Source organism: Ursus arctos, unplaced genomic scaffold (assembly GCF_023065955.2).
Source record: "Ursus arctos isolate Adak ecotype North America unplaced genomic scaffold, UrsArc2.0 scaffold_9, whole genome shotgun sequence".
In the NCBI taxonomy this organism is placed as follows: domain Eukaryota; kingdom Metazoa; phylum Chordata; class Mammalia; order Carnivora; family Ursidae; genus Ursus; species Ursus arctos.
The window spans coordinates 75,470,823-75,488,845 of record NW_026623111.1 but is presented as its reverse complement, the minus strand read 5'-3'; the positions used below and the strand labels follow the sequence as shown (position 1 = coordinate 75,488,845).

Here is an 18,023-nt window from a genome sequence, read left to right as displayed (position 1 = left end):
TTTATTAAATGTTATTTGTTTGCTTTTAAAACGTTTGTTGGGGTGCCTGGGTGGCACAGCGGTTAAGCGTCTGCCTTCGGCTCAGGGCGTGATCCCGGCGTTACGGGATCGAGCCCCACATCAGGCTCTTCTGCTATGAGCCTGCTTCTTCCTCTCCCACTCCCCCTGCTTGTGGTCCCTCTCTCGCTGGCTGTCTCTATCTCTGTCGAATAAATAAATAAAATCTTTAAAACAAAACAAAACAAAAAAAAAACCTTTGTTAACAACTTTTCCTGTGCCAGACACAGTGTTAGGGACTGTGGAAATACAAATATGGGTATATAATCAAAACGTTGGTGAATCATAACAATATTGCTTGAACAAACCGTTTCAAGTTCTAGTGAACACAAGTAGTCCTAAGAAATTAATGTGTCCCTCTCACCCTTTAAATCTTATTTTTAATTCATTAATGCCTTTAATTAAGTTGAAGGTAGTTTACTGTTGCATGCGGCTTTTCAGGGTTATGTGGTTTATTCTTAACTATATTATGAATCTTTAATGATAAAAATTTTTTATCCTGTGTTTTGGAATTAGGAACCACCATCTCAACGGAACATTGTATATATGTATATCCTCTTCATTTCCTGTCTACTACTAGTCATGTTCAGGCTTTCAGTGCTTCTCATCATGATTATTGGAATAAATTTCGTGATTTTTCTTCCTACTTTAATCCTTTTTACACATTCATACAAGACACTGTCATGATATCATCTCATTGTCTAAATTCCTTTAGTAGCTTTCTGGTATACCCATAATGTCGGCTAGTGCGCATAGCAAACCATGGCCTTTCAAAATTTAGTCCTATCTTCCTCTCCAAATTTACCCCATGGTATTTGTCTGCATCTAGATAAATTTGAATTCAGGTTCCAATCTGACACTAATTTAGCTAGACAAGTTACTTAACTCTACTAAGCCTAAAATGAGTTGCACTTAAAATGAGTTAATAAAAATACCTACTTCATGTATGGTATTATTAAATGAATCTGACCAGTGAATGTTCAAAAATGTTGACAGAATTTTTAAAAATTATAATTAGTAATAGCATTTAGTATAATGCTATAATGCTGTCTGTGCTCCAAAGTAAGTCACTCAGTACATATTCTGCTTTTCTTTCCTGCTTTTGCCCCAGTTGTTTCTTCTTCCTGGAATGCCATCCTCTCCAACTCAGCAAACACAAATTCTGTTTGCCCTTCAGGTCCAGGCCTAATGTAATACCCTTTAAGACTTCACCGATCATTTCAATTTGAAATAAGTTCCTTTTCTTCTTACCTCCAACAGCCATGTAGCCGCACCTCTCCTGCTGCACTTCTCAGACTCACTCTAGGTAGTTCTCTGGTCTGTCTTATTTTCTACTAGCTTATTAGCACACCAGGGGAGATTATCATCTGATTTATCTTGAACTTCATCTGAGGACATGATTTCTTACACTATGCATATCAGACACTTCTTGCTGTGATAATGCTGCATAAAAAATCTCCCCAGGTCTTAGAAGCTGAAGAAACAAGCATTTTTTTTTTTCTTGCTCATGTGTCATTGGGTCTGCCATAACTCCGTTAAGCAGGCACCAGGCTGTACATCTCTCCATGAGTCTTGTAGCCACCTTGAACCGATGGCTGCCTAGGAAATGTTCTTCTCGAGACTGGTGGCAGGAGCACATGAAAACGAGTAGAAGTAGGCGGTGGAAGGAACTGGCACACCGTAACTTCTGCCCACATTTGCTGGCAAAACATCAGTCTCATGGCTAAGCCACCATTGGTGAGGCAGGTAAGTCCATCCCACTTATGGTGAGAAGGACTGCAAAGGCAAAAGTCAATTGTATTAACAGGAAAGGAGTAAAGAATGAGAAATAATACAATCTAGCAACTATGTTTACTTCAAAACTCCTTTTTTTAAGGACAGAAATGCCCCATAATGGACTTTGGGAAAGAGGGCTGAAGAGAATAAGGAATTTATAAACAGATTTTTAGGACAATAAAATGACAATATTGGCACTTTAGAAGGTCATTCGGGGGTGTGTGGAAAACATGGATTCGAATGTGAGAGCAGACTGGCTACTAAGGAAGTAATTACCAGAGACCAAGGGGAACATGCCAATATATTGTGTGTCTGTGGGGCTGGAGGTAATGGAATAGATACTGGAGAACTTTAAGTAGTAAAATTGGATGGATTTTGTAATTGAATAGGAAATGTGGGCAAAGGGAGTGAGATACCGAGAATAACTCCAACTTTACACTAGGGTGGTATGACTCATGTATAGAGAGCCACATCACTAATGCTATTCCTTAGATGGTTATGCAAATTAAGTACAATGGACAATATCAAACACATCTTATCAAAATAATGTCCATAGACACATTACAAAGTACTTTTACATGCATTTCATCTTCAGGGCAACTTTATGTGTTCATGTTGTTCCCATTTTATATAACGAAGAAATTAAAGTACAAAGAAGTTACAGGACTATCAGAGCAAATATGTTGGATAAATAGAGACTTCAATCTATGTTTCCTGATTCAGAATCTTCCCACCATTCTGTAAAGTATCTTATTTCTTCAATGTGTAGCACAAGAGAAACCACCATGGTCCAATTTGGCAGATAAATTAAAAATAAAATGAGGTGTTTGGGGGCGCCTGGGTGGCACAGCAGTTAAGCGTCTGCCTTTGGCTCAGGGCGTGATCCCAGCGTTCTGGGATCGAGCCCCACATCAGGCTCCTCCGCTATGAGCCTGCTTCTTCCTCTCCCACTCCCCCTGCTTGTGTTCCCTCTCTCGCTGGCTGTCTCTATCTCTGTCGAATAAATAAATAAAATCTTTAAAAAGAAAAGAAAAGAAAAGAAAATGAGGTGTTTGAAAGGCAATAATTATTTATCCCTAGCAATCTTCTTCTAAATTAAATATCATATTGTTTTCCATATGATTTTTATTGAGCCATTCATCGTTTTCTCCTTCTTACAGCAATTAGAGTATGTGCACAAAGGCAGAAATCACACTGGACTTCCTTTTCTTCTCTTCCTTTCTTTCTTCTTTGATCCTCTTCTTTTCCTTTTCCCTTCCTTCCTTCCTTCTTTTGTTCCTTGCATCCTTATTCCCTCCTTTCTCTTTCCGTTCTCCCTTCTCAGTCATTCATGTTCTCTTTCTTTATTTTTTTGGTTTTATTTCTTTCTTATAAATGTTATCTCTATACCCCAACTAAAAACTCCTTGAGGAAAAGATACTATCGCAGTGCTACATACTTCTCAAAGTTCAGTAAATATGCTCTAGTGGCCTGCAAAATAGTCTGCTAGGCACAGTTACATAACCACTCTCTTTCCTTGTATATAAATTGGAGATAATAATACAAGTCTACATTGTGTTATTGTGCTTTGCTTTATCATGCTTTGCAGGTATTGCATTTTTTTCTTTTACAAATTGAAGATTTGTGGCAATCCTGAATCGAGCAAGTCTATTGGCGCCATTTTTCCAATAACATTTGCTCATTTCATGTTTCTGTGTCACATTTGCATACTTTTTGCAATATTTCAAATTTTTCATTATTATTATACTTGTTATGATGATCTGTGATCAGTGATTATGACTCATTAAAGGCTCAGATAATGGTTAGCATTTCTTAGCAATAAAGTATTTTTAAAACTAAGATATGCACATCATTTTTTTAGACCTAACACTATTGCACACATAATAGACTACAGTAGAGCGTAAACGTAACTTTTATAGGCTCTGGGAAACCAAAAACTTCATTCAACTCACTTTGTTTCTTTTTTTAAAATGCTTTATTTGTTTATTTGAGACAGAGAGCATGAGCAGGAGAGGGGCAGAGGAAGAGGGAGAAACAGACTCTCTGCTTAGCAGGGAGCCGACATGGGACTCGATCCCAGGACTTCCATCCCAGGACCCTGGGATCATGACCTGAGCTAAAGGCAGACGGTTAACCAACTGAGCCACCCAGCTGCCCCACAACTCACTTTATTTCGATATTTACTTTATTACAGTGGTCTGGAACCAAACCCACAATATCTCCGAGATATCCCTGTATTGCTTTATTTATTTTATATTTTTAAAGATTTATTTACTTAAGGGGGGGAGGAGGCGACAGAGAGGGGAGAGAGAATCCCAAGTGGACTCCACACTGAGTGCGGAACCCAACTCGGGGCTCTTCCCACAACCCTGAGATCAGGACCCTGGAGACCACCACCTGAGAGGAAACCAAGAGTCGGTTGCACAACAGACCGTGCCACCCAGGTGCCCCTGCCTATATTAATTTAATTTAATCCTCATCTTGAGGGTTAAATGAGATAGCACAATAAAGAGCTTAGAATAGAATCTGACACACTGTGTGATCACTAAGTGTCAGTCACTATTAATAGTATCCATGGCTTTTGAATTATATAAAGCAATGACTTCTCCTTTTTGCTTAAGCTGGTTTAAGTTGGGTTTCTATCACTTGCAACCAAAAGGGTCTTATCTAATATGATTAACATAAAGTATAAAGTCCCAGAATATATGGGATTATAGCAGGCCACATTCCTTTCTGTAGGCTGAGACAGAGAAGGAAGACTGAATCAACTGAATCTGGACCATCTGGCTCCTTTTAGTTGATGTCATCAGTAATTTTACCTGAGTAATTTTTCCAAATCCTAGTTAGGAAAAGTTTTCTCATCACCATCTTATTTATATTCATTACAATCCTCCTCCTTCGATGCTGCCAGTTAATAATATCCCCCGTATGATTATTTGTTTTAAAAAATATATAAAAATACAAAAAGTGGGGAACCACACATTAGGTAGATAAAATGAAAGAAACATTTCTATAATTAAAATACATTTTTCTATTGTTTTTTAGGTCCTAAGTCTTAGCTGGAAACTTTTTACATACTAGTTTAGAGTAAATAATATTATAACTAAGCAGTCTCCGTGCTAAATAGCATACTTTCTTGGTGTAGATTTCTGGAGGGATATGCAAGGGATTTGCATGTTTAATTCCCATTAGCACCTGTCACTGGGATTTATTATCCCAGAGTTAATTCTCCACTCATTGCAGCCAAGAAAAAGGAAGCCCTTGTACGTGGATTTAAATGAAGCTTTTTATTTTTCAACACGAGATGAATTTCATGTTTGTTCCTCAAACACCTGCAGTATTCCAACCCTGAAAAAGTCATATTTAAATTCATTTTTGGTGAAAATTTGTCCAAACTTGAATTTATTCAATAATTAGAAAAGTCTGTTCATAATTTGAAATTTTGTCTTAGAGGAAAAAAAAAAAAAGAAGTTTCAATCAAGGACTTTGCTCAGTTTTAAAATTTATTGGTTCTCATTCTTCCACTCAATATTCAGTAAATGTTTATTGACCACCTATTACGTGCCAGGCAGTTTTCTAGGTGCTGGATGCACAGTGGTGAAAGCACTAGGAAAAAATCCTTCCCCTTGAGGAGCCTCCATTCTGATGGAGAGTATACATACATACATATACATAAACACATACACATAGGCATATACAGAGACACACATATGTATACACATATACATACACATACATATATGTAGACATATATATACATGCACATATACACGTTTATATAGAAGAAGTGCTATATGGAAAATCAAAGCAAGTGAAAGCAATTGAGGGTTAAGGGTTATATGCTATTTAAGTTGTTGGTCAGAGAAGGTCTCCTAAGCAAGGACATTTGTGCCCAGGTCTAAGTGAAGTCAGGTAATAATCCTGTGGTCAGAGGCCTATGCAGCACTTCATTATCTATTTCATAAAGAAAAAAAAATACAGGCAGAATGTTGGTACACAAAGCAAGTTCCATCTGCAAGCATGGATTGTAGGAAACTCTCCTGCTTAATAAAACTGATCCATTTGCTGGTACTTTTCCTGTCCTTGTTCTTGTGCTTTCACTCTCTCTTCTGTTTTCCACCTCATTTCTACATGCCATTTCTCAAACCATTCTCCTGCCCTCTTTAGGCTGAATTTCAGTATTGAACTACTTTTTCCTTCTTGTCTCTTCCTATTTCTTTCAAAGAATTAATTTCATGCAATATCTGTCTTTGAGCATTTCAATGTCCCAAACAAGATTATATAACAATTTAATTCTGTTTAACTAACTAGACTTTGAGGATTCCTTCCTACTGAGACTTTCTGACAATCAACCAATATTGATTAGGCACCGACCATATATTAGGCTCTGTGTTTAAAGCTGGGGATGAACTGATGAACAAGGCAAAGTTTCTGCCTTTAAAAAGAGTGAAATTCTAGCAAGAAAAGATAAGCGATAAAATTGTAAATAAATAAACAAAAACCTTTAAGATGATGCTACTACGATAGTGAGTATATGTGAGGATTTCTTAGTACTTATGCTGCTGTCTTTCCCGGAAAAATTGTAAAGGCAAATATGAAATATAATCATAACTCCTTCTGGTGGTATAATCCCCCCCCCAAAAAATGACGGTTATGAGCTGTCTAGCTGCACGGTCCATCATAGTGGCCACTAGCTGTGTGCCTATTAAAATTAAATTAATTAATTACATTAAAATGCTCAATTCATAATAGCCACACTGCAAGTGCTCAATAGCCACACGTGTCTAATGACTACCATTTTGGAGAGCATAAATATGACCATGTTCCTCATTCTAGAAAGTTCTGTTGGACCACACTCGTCTAATTGGCATGCAGTGGATGAACTCCTCCATGGCAAGAATAGCAGCTAACAGTTTTGTGTCGGGCACTTTCCACATCTTTAACTCATTTCTCACAGAGCCCTATAAGATAGTTGCTGGTACTAGACCTATCTTACAGATTAAGAAACTAAGGCACTTAGCTTTATTGTTCAATATCTGTCAGCTAGTCCTAAGAAATGCTGAGAATTGAAGCCAGACAGTCTGGAGCCAGAAGCTACCCTTTTACCAAAAGATTGTGATATCTGCGTATGCGCAAGTGAAGGTGAAGAGGGTAAAGACGAGATCTTAGCATGACAGGCAGCGCCTCCATAGGAAAAAGAAATGGCCAGATTTGTCAATGTCTTTGCCGGGTATGACCTTTTCAGATCTACCGGACTCATTCAAGACAGGTCTGATTGGCTAGAGGTTCAGATGGAGCTTGGCAGGCAGAATCATGGAATGCTAGCACTGAAAAGAACTTTAAAGCCATCTAACAAAATATTTCACAGATGAAGAAACTGAGACATGCAGTTTACCTGTCTGTGATAAGAGTGAGATCACAAGCCTCCCGCCTGTATGTGTGTTTACACGTTACCCCCTTGGCACCAAGAGCTAAAAATTTCTCTGATACATTATTTATTATTAGTTTAGAAATGTACTAATCTTAGGAAGTGGTTTTCTTCTCCCCAGAAGGTTGGGCTGCCAATGTCTATTAACCTTTGTACTCCATCCACTTTTCCTTTTGTCTAGTCTGTCATTTTATCCACCCATTCTTACATTCCTCCTTCATCATTACAACAGAGATCCATAACCTAGCTACCCAGACTATCCTTTCCTTAAAAAAAAAAAAAAAAGAAAAGAAAAGAAAAGAAAAAAGAAAAGTAAAAACTAAAAAATTCATAGCAGTTTGAGTCCTTACTCACACGGGTAGGAATTTGTAAAACATGTCATAGGTTCCACCATCACTTTAAGTGAATGTCTACAAATTTTGTTATTTTGTTGTGCATTGTTTCTGGGAGTTTCCGTATCAGGTATCATCTCACCACCCTTTACATACTTAACATGCCAGCTACCAGGATGCACGAAAATAAAGCTCTTTTGAAGAATGAGTTTTCCTTTAGCTTTTAGTTTCTGTTCCACTACGGAGAAGTCATGAGCACCCAGAACATAGGGCAGTCTGAGTGGAGCTGACAACCCCAAGATTCCAGCGGGTTGGGGACACTGCAAAAGCTTTTTGCCTTCTTCCCCACCACGCAGGACTTCAACTTGAGCCCGCACCCAGCTTAATCAATCGCAGGACCCCAAGTCGTAGAGCGAGTCCGGTCCTGGGCAGTCTGGCTCAGGCTTTGCTGGCGCCGTGGAGAAGCTGGCAGGCGGCAGGCTGAGCTCCAGTGGACGCAGCCAAGAGGCTCGAGGCGCGCCCGCTGCGCTTTTGGAGTCCGAGTCTGGAGCACCGCGGGAGGCAGGCGCGCTCCCACTCTCCGCAGCCGCCTCTGCCCTCAGGTTTCTCTCGCCCAGGCTTCCGCGGGTAAACCAACAGCCGGTCTCCACCTCCGGCGCTGGGCGCGCATCTCCCTCCAATCCTTGCTTACATAACGCGGGCGGGCGCGCGCGCTCCCGCCGCCGCTTACCCCCCAGCGGAGTTGGGCTGCGCCCTCCACGCCTCCACGGAGAGTGCCTCCGCGCACCCGTGCGCCCCAACGCTAGGAAGTGACCCTCCTTGGCCACCCAGCAGCGGCAGCCTGGACGTCTCTCCGCTGGCGTGAGGACACTGAGATTGGAGACCGGAGAGCCCCTCTGTGCCCAACTCCCTCCCTCCGCTCCCACCTCCTCCCACTTCTCGCTTCCTCTCCCTCCGCCGCCTCTCCCCCACCCCCCTTGCCTGTGTGTGTTCGGCACAGAAGAGGGGACCCGGAGAGCAGTCCGGGCTCGGCGCGCGGCGGAGCTGCGACTGTTCCTGCTGCTGGGGGGAGAGGCGAGGTGGCCGCCTTGCGCCTCCCCGGACTTCCCAAGTGGGGGCAGAGCAGCCGCTCACCGAGCCGCCAGTTAGAAGGCACAGGGAAAGAGGGACCGCCAAACTCCTCCTCAGCGTCTCCTCTCCACCCCCTTTTGGCTCCTGCCCTTGGAGAAAGTGGAGTGTGGCTCTTGGTTACCATTATTTCTTCGGACTGCTTCGTGGTGCACGGATTCAGCTGCTTCCCAGTGGGGTTTTCCGCTGTTGGCGCGTCTCTCTGTGTGGTTCCTCCCGGCACACCTCTGTCGACGATGAGGAAAGGTCTACGGGCGACAGCGGCCCGCTGCGGACTGGGACTGGGATACGTGCTGCAAATGCTCGTGCTACCTGCCCTGGCCCTGCTCAGTGCCAGCGGTACCGGCTCGGCAGCTCAAGGTAAGGGAGTCCGCAAAGCTCCGCGGCCACCTCCCTTCGCTTCTTCCTTCCCTCTCCTTCCTCTCCCCCTCCCCAGTTCTCCTGGCTTCCTTAATTCTTCTCGTTGCTCTCAACTGGAAATCAGTTCACGTTCCACTTTCCCAACTAGTCAAGAAGCTTTGGCGATTATTTTTAATCCGTCTTCCGAGATGGTCACGGATGGACCAGGGACGCACGGGGTGTGGACCTACATCGGTCTGCCTCTGAGCATGTGGGCGCCTTGGGTGTCTTTTGCACTTTCTGCTCCACACTCACACGTTGTTGCATATTGTACACACAGAGGTTTGCAGAGACTCTCGGTGCGGGTGGCTGGGTGGCATGCCATAGGTACACCCTGATGCGCAGAGGCTCCCCGCGCTGAGCCACATGTGGGGTTGCGGGATCTTCAGGGCGTCTCTGAGCACGTTGGACGCTGAAGGGCGCTCAGCTAAGGAAATGTGTCCATTACCGCCGAGGACCCACCGGCGCCGGTGCCACTCTGCTACTGCTTGGGGCGCTGTGGAGATGCAAGGCGCTGCCGGACCCGCCACCCAGCCTGCGGCAGGCCCCGGGGTGTGCACGCCTCCACACTCTTACCCTTTCCGAGTCTTCCTCCTAGTAAGCCACGGCGAAACTTAAAACCCCAGAGCTCTGGGAAACGGACTGGTTGTTCAAACCAAATACGAAACTCCCCCGGGTAATGGGCCAGTTTATAACTCTGACATTTTAATTTAACGCGTCTGAGCTTTAAAATAAGTGACCAGGGCCGTGGGCGAAACAGGGGTTGGGAGAGGAGCGGTCAGGAGTTGAGGGTGGAAAAGGAGGGAGGGGAAGCACGGGGGCTGATTGCCTTCTTGTCCCCCGAGTTTGAAGTGGCAGCGGCAGCTTCCAGCCTTCCGAGCCCAGGAAACTGAGTGGAAGGGAGAAGGACAGGGAAGAGCCAACGCTGCCCCCTCTGGGGTCTGTTTCGGGTCACCTGGGCCCCAACCTTCTTGCCAAGCCAAGCGCCCACCTCGGTCTTTTCGACCAGCTCTGTGGTGGTCGCTGGCTTAGGGGAGGCAGCTGTTTTTCCCAGGGCGGGGGTGATGGAAGCTTATGCTGCGTTCGGAGGTAATTCAGGGATCCCATCATCTCGGTTACACTTCTTTCCAAATTTGGAGAGCAGAGGAGGTGCAGAGATAGCCTCGAACTCCCGCGGCGTTGCTCGGACACTCTGGAGGTTCCCGACTGCCTTCCCTCTGATTTGCGAAGGCTCTTTGGGGAGAGGGCGTTGGAGGTGGAGGGGAGCGCTGAGCGCTGGCGAGTGTGGTCCGAATGAGGAGGTAAGTGATTAGCAAGGCTTTGTGAATTAGCGATTGCTACTTCGGGAGTACATTTTCCTGCTGCCTAGCTAAGTAGCCACGCTCATAAATCCTCCCTTCCCTTCTTACCAGATGCCTCCCATCCCCGAGGTTCTGCCCTGATTTTCTCATGCAAACTTCCAGAGCTCATCTGTCCATTTTACGAAGGAATCCTATGAACTTGTAGATTCTTGAAATTGGTAGGAAGTTCTCTGGGTAGCAGCCAAGGGTGTTTAGAGAGGAGTGTTTGGAAGTTTAAGTGAACAACCTGATGAATAGTCGTGAAATCAATCGCGCGAGCCCCTGTGGGATTCGCCTACTGTTATTGGGCGCGCAAAGGCCATGGGGTGGGGTTCAGATGGGGGTGGGGGGAGCTGGGCGGTGAGAGAACTGTTTGGGAAAAGGACAAGTTAAAGTCCCCAAAGATGCCTAACAGGAGCTATAGGATTCTTGCGGAGAGCTTGCTACAGCCACATTAAAAAGACTGGGTCGAAAAAAAAATCAATAAAGATAATCAAACAGGAGATTGTAAGTGGATTAATACTGAAAGAAGGGAGAAGAGATTAAAAGAAAAAGACACTGAAGACTGAGTGAGGGAGCTGTGCCACTTGCACTTTTCTTATAGACCAGGCAATCCAAAGATTGGGGATTGAACCTGTGCCTCTGGTCTTAAATGGAAAAATAAAATGTATCCTGTAGGATATGTGCATTTCAGTGGTGTTCCTCTCCATTTAGTTTGTCTGGTTATTTCAGTTGCTGGTGAATAAACTATGTTTGAATCTTGCAGTCTTGAAAGACACTGTACTACCACTTTTATCTTTGTTAGCCTCCACGTTTCAGGACACCAGCTCTTTCTGTGTTGTCTGTTAGGTATTAAAAATGTAGAAAGCAGGAAACTCAGCTACTATCACCATCACTGTAACCCATTTCCCAACCTGCTTACTGTTGAACCACTAGCAGATTTGCTTCTCAGAATCACACTTTTCTATCAGTCTGGCATTCAGATCTCCTCTTCCTTCTAATTTCTTCTCCTTTCTCCTCTCTCTTTGGACTAGCACAGTAGGGACACCGAAGATGCTGTTGCTCCCTCAAGGTATGATTTCCATGTGTGGAACACTTAAAGATGGAAATGAACTATTTTTATGAATGGAACTACATATGCAATTAAGATGAGAAAGTTAATTTGAGTACTTGACAATGTGGATGAGATTTATTTATTCCGTTGTTAGAGAAGTAGTAGAAAAATTTGCATCTTTAGAAAATATGTATGTCTTCAGAGGTAGCCAAAAAACAACAGATGTTTAAGACGAAAAAAGAAGCATAATAGGTCTTATTTGTGAGTGTACTGTGTTTTGTAACTGTGGTTTACATGAAGACCGCAGTCATTTTATTTAGGTCCTTGGGAGATTCTCCAGGCTTTAGGCAAGAACTTTCTCCTTTCTGGCTATGCCTTAATTGTTTCATTCAGGATTGCCTGAAACTCCTAGCTCTGGGGGAAAAAATGTGTTGTTTCTGACTTCCAAGAATGAAAGATTTTACTAGGTAGAGAGAGAGAGACAGAGGGGGAGAGAGAGAGAGAGAGAGAGAGAGTATTTGATCAGTGTGCCTCAGAGTTAGTGCCCTCCTGTTTTAGAAATGCATTTATTTCTGGATTACACAGCATCGATATTCTGCTTATCTAGCACCAACTAGTGTTATGAGTGTTAACATCACCGAAGTCAAGAGAAAATTAGTGAAGACTTTAATCATATTGGGAATATTTGCTGCTACCGGAAGTTAATTTATAATTTTTTTAAACAAATAGTATACTTCTTCCTCCAAAAGAGTAGAAATTACCTTTATGAATTTATGCATATTGCTGTGGTACGAATAGACAGTTGGCATGAAGGATAACTGAATTTCATTACAATGATATCGTATTTTCTCCATTTTAGGAGCAGAGTAAATTCATAAAATCACATTTGGAATTTGCAATAAAGAAAAGTAGGTTAGTTTATTTTTGTTTAGAAAAAAATGATTTCATGTATTCTAGCTTAAGGAATGCTTAAAATGCCTCAGAGGACAAACTTTCCAAATACTTGCAAAGAAGGACGAACTATTAGATTGTTAACATTCACTGATTCCTTAGTCTTCTGTATTCTGGATACTGGGGATTCAGCATTCACCAACACAAGTTCTTCGACCGTCTCCCATTTTAGTCTGGGAGCTGGACATCCTGATCAGAATTCATACCGATCTTTTTTAAGCAACCCCCGCCAACATAAAGGAGGCAAGAGCTCTCCCAAGGCAAACCCTCCTAGCTTATTTAGAATTATTGTTGAGACTTAAAAATAACTGTTCTTTAATGTATGCTACCTTCTCCAATTAGTGCCAACAGCCAGAGTGTGCTCTATTAGGCCTGAACTGCATTTAGCACTTTTCTGATTTAGGTCATGGCTTTGCTGGAGCAGCAGAGGGAGTCTCTCTCAGAAGACACATTAAAATTACAGGCTGCAACCACTTCAGGAAGATAATAGGGGAGAATAGTGGGGGTGGGGGTTGAGCCAGAGTCCTTGCCTTGTGATTTTAACCTACATTTTTTTTTTTTTAGTTTGATTTTTATATTCGTGGAAGTTAAAAACAAACCTGTTCACATCTCCCCACAAATTAGAAACACATTAGCTCGTTTGGATAGTGTATGATATTAGAAGTAAAATTCTAAACAAACAATTGTTGTGCACTTATTATGTCCCAGACTGTGTGCTGTTTGTCAGGGATACAATGTTGAAAGAGACAGTTTCAGCCCTCAAGAAAGACAGACTTAGAAGCATGTAATTATAACTCACTTTCTGAAAAATAACAGTCAGCATAGGTATAGTACTTTCTGGATTCAAGTATCAAAGATAGTGACATGGATCAGGCAAATGTTCTACTGGGAGTGGTGGTGAGGTTTCCAGAATTTCTACACAGACGAACTTAAGGATGGCAATTTGGTCTGAAATGGGGGGTTCTAATGCCGAGTTTGCATTGCAACTGTCTAAGTTCTATTAAATCTGAATTAAATTTAATATGTATTTGGTCTGGTTTTGAGGGGGCACAAGCTAAGGGTTGTTAGTGGTATGTGCCCATTCCGCTGGCTGGCTTAGGGTTTATCAGTGTTTCCTAATCCTGCTTCTACCACCGCCTAATTGTGTGGCCGTGGGTGAGTTGTTTAACTTCATTTGTGACTCAGTGTCCACAGAAGTGACGTGAGGATAATATATACTATCAGCCCTGTTATGATTGAATGAGTTAATACATGAAAATTGTTTAGGGCCATGCCTGGCCCATAAAAAGTAAACATTCTTTGGCTTCTAACTCTGTAAACCACTGGCAAAGAAATCTGGAAGCTAAAGAAACTAAAGGTCAATAATTTTGAACTCAGACTGGGGATTACTTCAGACTCTGCTTCCCCAAAAGCAACAAATGAAGCTGTCTGAGGAGATGTTCCCAAATAGATCACTGCAAACTCCTGGACAGTGACGTGCATGGTTCCTTGAACAGTCAGTCTGGGGGAAGCTCTCTTCCTTCATAAGCCCAATTCTTCCTTTCTGCTCTCTCTGGGAAAATTAACCTAATGCCAGTTCTAAAAATGCCATGTTGAGTCACTGCCGGTTAAGTCCTGGCTGCAAGCTCTACCCTTGACTTCTATCTTTACAATGAATATTGAAAGATAACTTTTCATAAATCCATAAACACTTTCGTGGGGAGAAAAAAAACAAAACATGCCCAGTCCCAGGCTTTCGGATAAGGGTTTAAGGAAAATCAGCCCTTTATGCAAATGCCAATAGTTTTCCTTTAAAAAATGGCAAAGGTGTATTGTCTAAAGAACTTAATTGAATGCATGTTAAAGCAACACAAAGAAACATATAGAAAAATAGGTTGACTCAAAGGCAAAGCAAATTCACCAGGTCTTTTCATATGTTCAATTTAAATTTGCAATAGAAAGTTTTAGCATCATGATTTAGAACAACATGGATAATCTAGATAATATATTTTGAAACTTTCACATTTCATTAGTTCTTGTTGTTTAATGGTTATTTCTATTTTTTCATGTTTAGTGGGAACGTTGTTTTCTGGCTAACTTTCATGATAACACTAGGGATTTGTGGGGAATTTTATGTTACTTAGAGTTAAGACAGATCTTTTTCTTATAGTGTTTTCATTCTGCTTTTAATTTTTGACTGCTTGTTCTACACTTACAGATCCCCAGATTTCTCACTTGCTTTTTTATCTTTGTTATCCTAACTTCTTAAAGTTATGTGTGGACTCTTCTTTGATTTCATATTTTATTTGGATTTGGTATTGCTTATGTATTTGTGGACGAGGGCTACATGAAACTGAGACCTTGGGTATTGTCCCAGTATTGCTTAGTTCAAGGATTTTTAACTAGAACAGAGACTCACAGAAACTCAGTGCTATTTTTTATATGACTTTTTAAAAGTGGAGTACGTTTGCCTTGAGCAATATGAAAATACTGCTGTCTCCTTTTTTCTAGGTCTTAAAAATAAATCCAATAATTGAATAACTTATAGTTTTTCTTATTTTAAATATTTGTTATCTCCACATTTATGGAGATTTTAATAAAAACATTTTATGGTAAAATTTTATGAGCTAACAAGACCAGAGATAGTAAACTTTTTATCCTTTCTACCTGATCAGAGCTTTCAGAAGAATTTTACTTTTTCATGAAAACCTAATACATATATTATGTTGACAATGTTTTGATTCTTCACAATCAAAATGTTAGAAAATACTGTTCTGCAATTTCAGATTTTTAAAAAGAGTTTGGGTTGAAGTTGTAATGTAGTTTCTCATCTTGAGCATTCCTGCCCCCACAAAAGTTGCTACTTTAGGATTATATAATGAGGTTTTAAAATACACAAAGAACGTCTCCAGATTTTAGAGGTACCTAAAACATGTCCAACCTTCTACATAGAGTTTATAGTGTTAAAGTTATGGAACATCAATTAAATTGAAGTTATAATTTGGAAAGTGAGCTATAGCTTTGAAAGTGCCAAATATGCAGATGTTTGTCCTTAATGCCATTATACTTTTTATTAGCAGTGAGCAAAAGTGCTTAGTGTGGCAAAAGTGAAGTCTAATATCTGAAAACTCCAATATTTGGGGAATAGCCTCTTTTAATTAAATAACAAACCATATCTCTGTGCAGCGTGGTAGGGGAATGTGAAGGTGAGGGGAACTAGGAGAGACTTCATTATATTGGTGTACCTATTAGAATTCTCATTCTAAATGTGAAGGCTCAAAATAATCATGCTAATACAGAATACTGACTAATCAAATTTAACTCCAGAGTAACCAGTCTTATTTATTTTAAAATGTTGCGAAGATAGGAGTTTTACCTTCATTAATCATTGTCATTTGGGTCCTGTTGCTAGTTTCATTTCACAGCAATTATGAAACCATAAAAATGGCTCATGTAGGTAAACATGCATTATCTTCTCTTCTAACTAAGGAGGTTAAACAACAGAAACTCCCTCAGCACATTTAAGAAGTTTATTGATGAATGCTAACATTTCTCAGTTTTAGTCAATGTCTTAATTGATTATTTAATCATGAACTGCCTGAACTCAACTATTATTTTTTGTCTTTTCTGGTTTTTTTTTTTTTCTGTTCAGAAGAAAAACCTTATCTATGAGCATTCCTTTCCTATAAAAAATAGATTAGTGCTGGCATATCAATGCCTGTATCAGAATAGCTACATTTGCAACTCAGTTATAAGGGCAAATATGTCCATGAATGGAAATGCAGGTGTTTTTAAAATTCAAGAAAAATCAGTGTGTATAAAATATAAAAGAGTAGCAGAGAAGTATGCCATTTGCATAGAAATGTAATCACTTTAAAGTAATTCATAACGTATATTGTCTTAGACCATGGAAGTTTAGTGCAACTCTGTGATAGGGTGTGTGGTGTGATAATATCCACTTACAACTATAAGCATAATGAATTACATTCATGTATAAAAGTGAAGAGAACAATTTTGGACAATTCTAATCTCTGAATGTGCAAGTTTGTTCCTTATAATCAAATTACATATTTTAAATCATTCTCCTATCTTTTTGGAATTTCGGGAACCTAAAAAAATCCTTTCTACAACCAAATCAGAGAGTACTCTCTTTAACAAATGGTGTTCTCTAACTTTTGCAGGAACTAAGAACCATTGTCAGTGACAAAAGCTCTGCTGTTTTATTATATGTGATTTCCAGAGTCCTGTATTATATCTGACCCAAACCAAGCAAATAACCAAATTACTACCACAACAAAAAGTTTATGATTGGGAAGATAGAGTAAATAATGGTCATTTCACTTTGAGCATTAGGTCTGTGTGAAATATGTTGACATTTTAATTTAGCTTTTGATAAAGGGAAAATGATATATTTTATCTTCCACTGAATAAAGAGTTTGCCAAATACACACATCGTAGCCACCCAGTGGAAGTGCTCAAGTCTAGCAAGCAGCAATCTTGAAGTCATACTAAATAAAACAGTAATTACGCCTGTCGTTTTCTTCAGCAACTTCCCTTCTTCCTTCTGCATCTCCATAGGATGATGAAAGAATATAAGCTTTAAAATGTATTAGGGATCACATTCAAGGATTGAAAGAGCCTTAGACATTTCCCTCCCGGGCTGCCACAACCATCACCAACAGAGCATGCAGCTTGGTGGAAAACAGAAGCCCATTTCAGTAACTGCTCTCAGAAGCTGAGGAAAAACAGGCATGTTCAAATGATTTATTATTTTTGCTATCCGGAATAGAGACCTCAGATCAGCATTTCATCATAATATTATTCAACAAGCCCTCTGACTTGCAACTTTTATCTAAATAAGAGTGTTGATCTGCACTGACTTCAGCTAACACAGGAGAACTTGGAAAGTACTTAAAAGGTGTATACTTGAAAAAAAAATTATGTTTGGATTTTATTTGGACCTGTTTGAGCAGGATGTGCTTGTTTGAGAAATCTAGACTTAATTAGTGGAATAGTGATATATGGTGTCTGGCAGTCTATTTCACTGGTAATAGAATATATAATTAATACTCCAGTGGTCATTATAAAATGCACTCTCATTTCCTGAACTACTCTGTTAAATATTGTCATTAATAAGAATATGAACATCGTAGTTTAAATCTCATGTACATAAGAAATCCAATAGCATTTTTAGAATTATGTAGGAGTTTTTTTTTTGCTTTTTTATAATTTAAATTCAATTAATTAACATATAATGTATTATTGGTTTCAGAGGTAGAGGTCAGTGATTTATCAGTCTTATATAACACCCAGTGCTCATTACATCACGTGCCCTCCTTAACGTCCATCACCCAGTTTATACAGGAGTTCTTAAGGACAGTTCTTCAACAGAAAAATTGCTTAAGTGGAATTTTATCTTTATGAAAGTATCGCCGATGTCTTTATATATTGATCAAAATATTTTTTTTGTTTAGATTTACATGCACATGCATATATTTATATAGAATTAGAAGGACCACAGTGAAGAGAGTTAGAGTTTACTTACTGTAACATATTAAAAAAAAGGAAAGGATGGCTAG

At 40.4% G+C, this 18,023-nt stretch overlaps 1 protein-coding gene across 4 annotated transcripts in view; it reads left to right on the top strand.

Moving 5' to 3' along the window:
• The first annotated feature begins 5,103 nt into the window (after nucleotides 1-5,103).
• Nucleotides 5,104-18,023, top strand: part of UNC5C (unc-5 netrin receptor C) — a 342,899-nt gene continuing 329,979 nt past the window's right edge. For all 4 annotated transcript variants that reach the window (XM_048211818.2, XM_026509692.4, XM_057309522.1 and 1 more), the window contains exon 1: nucleotides 5,104-9,081. In XM_048211818.2, the coding sequence (XP_048067775.1) occupies nucleotides 8,958-9,081 (124 nt within the window). In that variant the 5' untranslated portion in view covers nucleotides 5,104-8,957. The remainder of the gene's footprint in view (nucleotides 9,082-18,023) is intronic.